Source organism: Ceratosolen solmsi, unplaced genomic scaffold (genome assembly GCF_000503995.2).
Source record: "Ceratosolen solmsi marchali unplaced genomic scaffold, CerSol_1.0 scaffold10, whole genome shotgun sequence".
NCBI classification, from domain to species: Eukaryota; Metazoa; Arthropoda; class Insecta; order Hymenoptera; family Agaonidae; genus Ceratosolen; species Ceratosolen solmsi.
This window is the reverse complement of record NW_011948412.1, coordinates 27,115,042-27,126,218: the sequence shown is the minus strand read 5'-3', so window position 1 is coordinate 27,126,218 and position 11,177 is coordinate 27,115,042. Positions and strand designations below refer to the sequence as shown.

The window sequence follows — 11,177 nt, the reverse complement described above, 5'->3', positions numbered from 1 at the left end:
ATTAATTGTGTATTTTGTTATATATATATATATATATATATATATATATATATATATATATATATATATATATAAATTTAATAATATGAAATATAAAAAATAGTATCTTATAAACAAAACAGTTTTATAATAATTTGAAATAAAAGTGTAATTCCAAAAACTTAGCAGGAAAACTATGCATTAAAAGGTTTAAATAAGGATCCTACGTGCATATGTGTCTAAAAAACAAGCTTTAAAATCAACCCTCGTGTCGTGGATGAAAAGTTGTTGACGTCGTCGTCGTCATCGTCATTATCACTGGTGCTAGCGATAGCAGTATTACATATTTTCTTCGTGTGGCCATACTGCGCCTGACCTATTTCCTTCTTTTTCGCTTTTATCCCTATTTCGTCTTGTGCTTCATTTTTACCTTGGCGAGCAAATTTCCTCAAAGCATAAATAAATACTTACCAGCCGCATTGCTATTAAAAGTGCATGCAAGGGAGAGAGAGAGAGAGAAAGGATCAAAATAATAGGTAAAACAACGATTGAACAAAGAAATCGGTGATCGCTCCGGTCTCTATGCGGTTGTATAGGAGACAAGAGAGAAAGACGACACGGCACGCGCGAACTCTGACATGTTGCCGCGGCGGTGCTGCTGTTACTTGCTTGAACGCATATAGATGTGTAAGTGTGTGTTGCTCTTTCTCTTTCCTAGTCGCAAGCCGCCTACGCGCACGCAGTAGCACCACTATGGCGTATACCTTTGCTATCGTCTTCTTCGAGGATCCATTTTTTTTTCTTTTTTTCACTTAGACCGAAGCTTCTCATTGATTATACTATTTTATTTTAGTTTTCAATGATATCGTGGCATTTGATGTCCATCCTTGTTCATGAAGTGTTCTTACTAAACTTTTATTTTCAAAATATGAATTGTTGTTTTCCCTTTAATTCTTGTACAAACAACATTAATATAACAGAGTAAAAATTCTAATAATTATGTTACATTGATTAAATTATAAAAAAATTTAAAAAGTAACTATTATTAAATTTAAATATGTGAATACAATATGAAGCTTTACCGTTTATCGTTTTATAATCAAAGTTTATTTGTAATCGTATAAATATTTGGAACAATTTGTAATTATATATATTATCTGAGAATTTGATCTGGGAAATTTATTTTTAGAATAAAATTATTAGATTTAAGTGAAGATTCAAGGTTTCAAAAGGTCAGAAATATAAGTTATTTAATATGTTTTCATTAAAAACTGAATTTTTCCTTTTTTACTTAGAATAAAAAACTTTTATATGTATTTATTTAAAGGTTAATTTAAGTTCATTATGACATCCAACAATAGGGAAGCATATGGTGCCGCCTTATATTAATTTGGAAATTAATTCACTATACATATTGTTAGTTTTGATATATATATATTTTAAAATTTAAATATAATTAAAACAATATATACATATTGTTATATCAAAATATATTTGATATATACATATCGTTAATTTTAATATATTAAATTGCTGTGCTTTGGAACTGTCTAAATATTATACTTTGAACTTAGAACAATATAACATGGTAATAATTTCTTATTATATTGCTTATAATAAATCTTATTTTTTTGATCCAGACCTTTTACTTTGAATTTTAAATTTGAGCATTAGAATTCAATAAGAATTGCATAAAAATATTTATTTAATAGTACTGTCTAAACATGTTTTGATTGTTTATATTTAAAGATATGAGAGAAGCAATGTATGAAATTAAAATTGAGATATATAAAACATATCATTTTCGTTTAATTATTATTTGTAATATTTAAATAATTAAAGATTGATCAATGAAATTTAATATAAACATTTTTTAAATTTAATTAATATACATAGTATTTTTAAATTACATTATATTTATATCAGTATTCAAAATTTTAATGCATAAATTCTGATAGTTCAATAAATGTTTTAATTATAAATAATGAACTGATTTCTTCTTCCAATGTGTTTTTAGTTTTTTATTTTAATTTTCAATAAAATAATTTAATTTAATAATGTATTACTGGTATTATATAAAAATGATGTTACCAAAATATAAACTTTTACATAATATATATCTTCTTCTTAACTTAATCATATTTAATTAGTAAAATTTACCACAGTGTTGAATAGAATTGAACATAGTTTATTTATGTTTATAGATTTCGTATGTATAAAAATTTATTATTAGGAATATTATACTTTCTAATGTTTTATTTTATATCTAATTAACATTCAGATTGATAAAATTTTGTTGTGTTGGAGATCTTATTAAGATAAATTTACTTTAATTTTATTATTTTTTTCAAATACTAAGTTGACTAGACTAAAATTATACACAAATTTTATAAATATTTGATAGACTTTTAAAAGTTCTTCACAAATTAATTTTTATCTATGCACACATTTTGCGTTTTATATTTTTTTATTTGTAATTTATTAATTCAATAGTGCATGTTGTTACGCATGAATACTCGAAAAAATGTTGAAAAAATAAATATAATCTGCATGTGTTATGTACTAACCAAATTTATAGTTGAATATATTTTGCTCTTTTAAAATGCTCTTTTATTTATTTTTTAGTATAATTCTCAAGGTCTAGATCTCTTAATCGCTCTATTTGGCAGCAAGGGAATATAAATATATAAAAAATTAATCCGTCAATCGATGAACTTATGCGTGTATCGTATATAAAACCTGCAAGTAAGTCGCAGAAACCCAGAATGCCTTGTTGCTGCATTCTCGATTGACGGAATGGTGATGGTATAGTTTTACAAATATATATGTATGAATTCGTGTAATTCATGTAAGATAAATTTTTAAAATTGAAAAAAAAACATTAAACAAATATAGCTAATATTTGCATTTAAAATAAATATTTCAACATTTTATCAATATAATTTAACTATTAAATCCAAATATAAAAATATTCATAAGAAACCTTCTTTACTTAAATATATTTACAATATATTTAAATAATTACAATATATTTAAGATTATGTTTTAAAAAAATGTAGGCTTCGTATTGATATTGATACCATGCTGCCAACAGTATTTATATTTTATAATTTATTCTTAGTGAATTGTCCTGATGCATACATATACATATAAATACGTATATATTAAATAATTAAAAGAAAAGGGCAGAAACTTAATAAAAGTAGATTTTAGATTAGTGCATTAAGCTAAGTAAATATCCTGTAGTTTGACAGTTTCTGCGACTTAGTTGCGCCGTACTTAAGTAAACAAAACTAAATGGTTATATGAAAAAAAGCATCGGTAATACACTTGCACAGTCTTAAATCATGAACTGTGATGTATATGTAGTGGGTATGGCGCCTCTAATGATGCACCATTCTTATACAAACTACGGGGGAGGTGGCAGTGGTAACATGCAACAAATGCAGCTACATGTACAACAGCAGCAACCGCTACATCTACAACACCTTCAAATGCAGCCACTTTGGAACAACCACAGTCATACTACGCAAAAAAGAAGTAAATATTATTGAAAAAGAAAAGTGATGTTCAAACGAGAACTAAAATTAAATGTATTATAAATTAGGATCAGAGAATTTCGACTGGTTTCTACTTCCACAATAATTCAACTTTTACACTTTTACTTTAATAATTTTTACTATTTTTAAATACTTATATTTGTATTTCATAGAAATAGTAAGAAAAGTTTATAAATATATTTTTGGTATTATTTGCATAAAATTTTTTTTATTCTTGTTAAAGATTTATTTTAATATATAATAATAACTATCAATTATTTACTAATAACTTCATTTTATAAAATTTCACAATTTTTATAAGATTTTATAATATTCTAGGTAAAATAAAAAAGTTGAAATGTTGAATGATCTCCTACATCCGTATATATTAAAAAAAAAGCGTTAAATTTGTTTGAGCACTATCAAAAATTGTTTCGTCCGTCTCCACTTCATTAGCACGTAATATCATTAATAAAAATCGTTCGCGCAGACTGTTCTACTACTAGATTCAACCAATAAAAAGTTAGTTCCTATAAAGTAAACCTTTAAATAAATAAATAACTTATGATTCGTCTTAAGTACTTGTCTGCAATAACTTGGTAACAGCATGTGTGATTCTTTGTGCACACACGTGTGTGTGCGTGCGTGCGCGCGCGCGCGCGTGTGTAAGTATGTATAACATATGTATGTGAAAAGGTTGCTTTAATTACTGCCTATCACATGTATGAATTGTTCATTTTTTTGTAATTGTTGCATTTAACGTAAATTTTTTAAATTGCTATTTAAGAGCGATTGACCAAAACTATGCAGTGGAGAAAAGTGGCTTCGGTTGTTCAACAATATTGAGAAACGTCACTGGTTCAGTTTCATATCTAAACATTGAGACATGCGGCAGACACACATTGAATTAGAAATGCTATATTGAAGATACTGCAAATATAAAAGGAAATTCATTTTTTAATTAAACAAGTAATTGGTGTTCGATATATTAATATAACATTGTAAGTTTCTCTATTCTCTTTTTGGCAATGATAAATTAGTGTTCAAAAATATTTTTTTTATAAAAAAAAATTAAATAGTAAATATCCATCTCATGCTCAAACTATTCCAGGTAAAAACTACATATTTGCTGTTATCGGCATTAACACTGCCAATAATTTATTATTTACATCTTGTATAAGCCAAAAAAATTTATTTAGAAGTTAATACGATTTAAATAAACACTAATAAAAGAGGTATTTGCATTTCAAATTTATTCGACGAAATTAATGGAATGAAATTTTTGGATTTATCAGGTTAGTGTTTTGTAATTTGTAAAAATATTTGTAAAAATATCTGCTATTATTTCAGTTAATCTTACGCGATAGAAAAAATATAAAAATAGTTTTCTAATAGAATCAACAAGATCTAATTGTTATCAATATTTGTTTAATAGTTTCAAATGTCCAAAACATTTACTATAACTACAATGTACTACGCTATATTACAATGTAAAACAAAAACACCAATAAACAATAACCAAAAATATGTAATTAATCATTAAAATGAAATCCCACTATTTAATTACTAGGAAATGAGAGTTTAAATGAGATTAAAATTTTAAATATAAATAATTCTTAATTTAGAAAAAATGGAAAGGTGATGGTAGGCTATAATCAAGCTAATGAAATTTTAAAAATTTTTTTTTATTCTATTGACTGTTATATATAATTTAGAAACGTTAAAAATCGTATTTTAGTTTGCAATAGAAAGTCCTTAGATTGATTACCTTATATTTCTACGCATGTGACTCTGTACAGTTTGTCATCAGTAGCTTTGCAGCTTTTGTAGTTAAGCACGAGTTTACTGTGGATCACGTTATTTTATCCGCTGCAGCATAAACTGCATTAAGTTTTGTTCGTGCGGTGTATGTCTCATGTCTTATTTCCTACTTTATTTACTTTTTTTAATTGATTGTTTACAATTATTACTCGTTTGTTTATACTCATACGAGATATATTACTTTAACGTATTTTTTTGCGTTCCTTTATATCTAAATGTCCCTTTTTTCTCTGTCTATAAATATGGTCAGTCGTGTATACAGTATTAAATCATTTTAATTCAATGATACTGACAAAGATACTCCAAGTGGTTTCTAAAAATTTATTTAATTTTATTAAAACTGATTATTCTTTTAAATTGAAACAATTGAAATATGGAGTGATCTACTATTGATTAAACCATACGTTTGTTTTATATTTTTTATTTTTGTAAATGTTTTGATGAATGTTACTACAAGTTAAGAGGCAATAATTTAAAAACAAATTATGGAGAACGGTATAACTAAAGCTCTAGATAAGAAATGCGGTGATGGTATTATTAACTCTATCTCCATGATAAATGACTAATGCTGTTCTCGGTATTTGCAATACATCAAGCACTATCACAAGATCTGTCCTTTTCTCACCAACTAGTCTTTTAGCAATGACAAACGTACAACCTGAGCTTTACTTGGATACAATTAGAAATTGCCTATTTTATTAATTAATATATTTTACACTTTAATCGTGTTAATATAGTAGATTTTTATTCAATTTTTTGAAGAATTCTTTTGAGCTATAGTATCATATCAATGTGTGTTGCATTTTTTCATGTTCATATAAAACAAATCCCACATAAAAATTCCTAAACTCAAAATCAACCAATTATTTCTTTAATTTTTCTTTTCTAAGGGAAAAGGGTAAACGGAGTATTATATTAAATTTTTTTAATTAAAAACTATATTTTCATTCTCAGATTTCATGACAAACACAGATATGTTTGATCTTGAAAATGATCTGCCCGACGATCTACTATCCACGGGCTCTTGGGGTTCAGCAACAGAAAGTGCTAAACCACCAGCCACGGGTCCAGGACCTGGACAACAAAATGGCGCATTAGAATCCGATTTACGACACGTACAGCAACAACAGCTTTCTCACCATATTATTCAACAACAGGTTAGTATTTACTTTTTACGAAAACCTTGGAACACCAGTAAAGCCAAGTTTTTCATAAAAAATGTTTGTAAACTAACTAACAGTTTTATTATTGAAATAAATTTATTAGTTTAATTAAAATACATTTTTAATATATGTAACTGTTAAAGTATTTTAAAAATAACTATTAATATGATCATTTAATTATGAGCAAGAAGTTTAATGTAATATTACTATTACAAGTTTATAAAAATACTATGATTTTAGAACAATTAATAATATATTTATTTTGTTTTTTTTTAACTTGAATACTTTTATATGGTTTAATTTTAGTTAAAAAACTTTATTAATTGAAGTATTTCCTTATATAAAAATAATTATTCTACAAGCCTATTATCCGTTCATAATTAATAATTATGTCATTTATCATTAACAAATTTGACCTTTTTTTTAATAATTTGAATTTTATTTCTCTTCATTTGTAAATATGATAAATACGAACAAAAGTTGACACGAACAAATTCTAAAGTTACATATTTCCTTTTGAATTCTTAGCAACAAGGTAACAAGAGCCTAGTAGCTAATTCTCTGGTGATGGCTGGCAATACACTAGGCAGTAAGTCTCCAAATATACAGTCGCCTCCAAACGTCTCGGTGACAAAGAACGTCGTGGATCCACAGATGGTAGTTTCATTAGGAAATTTGCCAAGTAGTATAGCAAGCTCATTGGCCAACAACCAACAACAAATGTCGATAGCTAACTCAATGGGCGGAGGTGCTATGCAGACATCCATGAGTATACAGCAACAGCAACAGCAGCAACAAACAAACTCAGGTCAGCAACAGCAACAGCAACAGCAACAGCAGAATCCTGGTGGCATGTCAATGAATCCCAGTGGCATGAATTCCGGCCTAGTCATGACAAGTAGCAGTGGTGCGAGTGTTGCTGGAAGCAACAGTAATAACAGCATGAGCGGTATGGCTGGAGGCGGCCTTATTGTTGCCAATAGTCTCAATAAGCAACCTCTTAATACCGTAACGATGATGGGTGGACCGGCAACTGCTCAAAGCATACATCATGCTGCGGCCCAACACAGCGTTGCTCAGATGCAAAATGGACCAGGGGGTATGATGAATGCTCGGGCTGTTGCCATGCAACAACAACAGGCTCATATGGTAGGTGGACCGGCGAGAGGTCAAAGTCCTCATCAAGTACATTCAGTAGGCATCGTACCAGGCCCCGGTGGACCCAGAATGCAGGCTCCACCAAATATATCCAATATGTCCAACTTGGGACAATTGACTGCTGCATCCAGCCCCTATGGTTATGGTATGTGCCATGATTCATTCTTATTAACCAGATTTTACCTTTAAACAGTAATTTATTATATTAGTTCAAAAATGTATACTTATACTACTAAATAAACGAATATAGCTTTATATTAGTTTAAAAATCTGTTTGTCTACTTAAAATCAGTTGATTTTTATTTGTAATCAAAAGAATAAAATTTTATATGATCGATTTTGGAATGAAATTTAAATTTTATTATACATTATCCTGTTCATAAATTTACAATATATTATCAATATGTGTATATCGTATATAAGGTATACATTTATATATATGAACACTTTTGCATTATTAAAAATTTTTTAGTTAAAATTAAATAACTAAAAAATAACTAGAAATTAAAAATAAATTGAAAACTGTTTTGTTTAAAGAGTAATAAAAATAAAAACGGTAATAAGTCAAACGTATGAACATATAGCAGAATATTTTATAAGTTTTTAATAAAAAATTTATTCAATTAAGTTACAAAATTTTTTAAATACATTTAATATTAGTTTCAATTGGCTGTAAACAAATTTTTTTTTTTGTCGAAGTGAAGGAGTAAAAAGTTTTATTAGATCTCAGTGTTGCAACGGAAAAAAATAAAATGATAGTATTGTGATTTTTTTAAATAGTAGATCTTAAAAATTGAATATAAAGATATTAAAACTGTAAATGTATTTTAACTGCATATTAAAAATCCTGATAAATACTAATAATAAATTTTATTATTTCAAAAGCAAACTTTAAGTAAAAAGTTTGTATAAATTATTGTTTTAGGTTATTTCAAATATTTTACAATAATTTAGATAGCGCTTTGAATTTTAACTCATTAAAAATAGAAGATAAAGAATTATACTTACTAATTAATATGTTATGAACCATGAAAATAATATTTAATTTGCATTTTCTTTAAAATTTGTAAGTTATAATTATAATGCTATATTTGAAATATTCGTATGTTTCAAAAGTTCCGAGATCTATAAAATATAAGTTGAAATGATGAAATCCTTGGATTGATTTTTGATCAAGCTGTTCATAAATTCTAAACGACCATTTACAAATCATTCACAGAACACAATAAAATAAAAGTTGTAAGTAAGAAAAAGGTACAAGTAAAGTCTCATTTGTATCTCATAGGCATAATGCGCCCAAATCATGGTTACAAGGCAAGGTTTACAAGCTCATCGGCCGATTTGTACGTAGGTTCACCAGGCGGTGGTCCAGGGCCTGTTGGAGCCGGAAACACCGTGGGTGTTGTTGCGCCTCAACAACGCAACGTCGCTGCTGGTATGACAGCAATGCAGGTTGGCCGTTTTGGCGCAGCATCTGGAGCCGGTGCTGGGCCTGGTGGACCTCTTGGTGGTACCGGAGTTAGTGTATCCGGCGCCCAAGAAGGTGGCATGGCCCAGCAAGCTCAACCACCAGCGCCAAGTCCTGCGCAGCCCCAAAGCGGAGCGCCTAGTGGTGGTCAACCCGGGCCCCAACAAGCGACGCAGGCCCAAGTACCTGGTACAGTCGCCCAGCCAAGTATGTTAATAATTGCTTCATTTTTATTTTTTATTTGTTATTTATCATTATATTGATTAATTACAAATCACAAATTTGTTAATTATAGGACATTTTTTATTCTATATTAAAAAAATCGATATTAAACTTTTTTGTTTTATTTTTACGTTATATTTATTATTGTGTGCATATCAAAGTAATATAATTATATTAAAGATTTACTCAAATTGGATATTATTTACTTAATATCATAATATATTTCATAAAACTGGAATTTTAATAGACGAAGATCCGACTGACAAATAAATATGTATCCAAATTTATTTAATTTATACTATGTGTTCTTATTAGATACGAGGGAATTTTTTCATAGTATACATTTTTAATACTTTTTATTATTATAACCTATATTTAATATAAAAATGTAAATAAATGTTCATTATTGCATTAAGATAGTTTTCACTTGAAATTAAATTATCATATATCAAAACTAACTTATTTGAAATATAGTCTCCATACGATTTGTGTATAAAAAATCCATTTAAGTTAATTTTAATAAACATTTTTTCTAATTGTAATGGCCATTATGTTACATTGAAGTAATTTCACCTTTATTTTATATAAAATGAAATATTCATCTACAAAAATTTTTATATTTACTGTATAATTTATAAAATATTCTTACAATTTGTGATGCAATCTATATTTCAATTTTTAAAAATATCTGCTATTTATATGGAATTAGATTATTATATAATGAATGTTACCTTTAGATAAAATTTGCAAAAGGAAACAGGTTTAGTAAGCAATTAAAACAATTTATAATGAATTTTTTTACTTCCAATATAAATTAGTTGAAGTTAAAATTGTATGTTAAAAAGGTTAATTATTACATAAACAAATGTTCAGAAAATAAAGAATTTATTGTCAACATCGATAATTGAGAGTACTAAATATTTTACATTAAATTTAGCAACAATTATAGTATTGGAAAGTTCATATAATAAGATTTTGATGTAATTGTATAAGTTATATTAAAATGATAATAGTTCGATTATTCCAAAATAAAAATAAATTAAAATACAATATAATTATAAATTATTTGTTTTATAGTAATATTTTATGAAAGTGTTTTTGTAGCAGGCGATATTTTTAACAACAATTTATTTAATATAAGTTATACAATTACATCAAAATCTTATTATATGAACTTTCCAATACTATAATTGTTGCTGATGAAGTTTTATGAGTTACAATTAATAATTTCTACACAAAATTATTTAAAAATATAAATTAATTTGTTTTATTTAGTCTATTAATGAATAGCTTAACTCATAAATTAAAACATATTTTGTATTAATTTTGAATTTATTATAAAATTTACGAAATTATATAGAATTATTAACTTTAATTAATTAAATTTTAGAAAATATGACGGATAATATAAATCTTCATATATTATGAAATCAAAATACACCTAGTTCGAGATATAACCTAATGATATTTTATTAATTTACATTTTGTTAATTTTTCTTATAATTTAAAATCAATTATAAATTTTATATCATATAATGAAATGTAAGTGATAATGAGAATTGAGAAATAAAAATATTTTTATTTTTAATGCTAAATTGAATACGTAAAAGTTGAAATTTGATAAAATGATAATACTCTGATAACACCAGTTTAAAAAAAAGACTAGATATCTGTCGAAGATTAAATATTAATTTCATCTGAATGTAATGAATCTGAATTTTATGATGTTCTATTTTTAGATTTCGTGAGTGAATTAGGTTTCGCATTCACTGAATATAATAAGAATTATTAAAGTAATAAATATATTAGTATATATTAAATGAAATA

General features: G+C 26.5%; 1 protein-coding gene across 1 annotated transcript in view; it reads left to right on the top strand.

Moving 5' to 3' along the window:
* Positions 1 to 11,177, top strand: part of LOC105363813 (histone acetyltransferase p300) — a 32,485-nt gene that overhangs the window by 1,396 nt on the left and 19,912 nt on the right. Inside the window, exons 2-5 of the mRNA XM_011501608.1 lie at positions 3,349 to 3,519; positions 6,294 to 6,496; positions 7,031 to 7,805; positions 9,012 to 9,335. Of these exons, the coding sequence (XP_011499910.1) occupies positions 3,349 to 3,519; positions 6,294 to 6,496; positions 7,031 to 7,805; positions 9,012 to 9,335 (1,473 nt within the window). The remainder of the gene's footprint in view (positions 1 to 3,348; positions 3,520 to 6,293; positions 6,497 to 7,030; positions 7,806 to 9,011; positions 9,336 to 11,177) is intronic.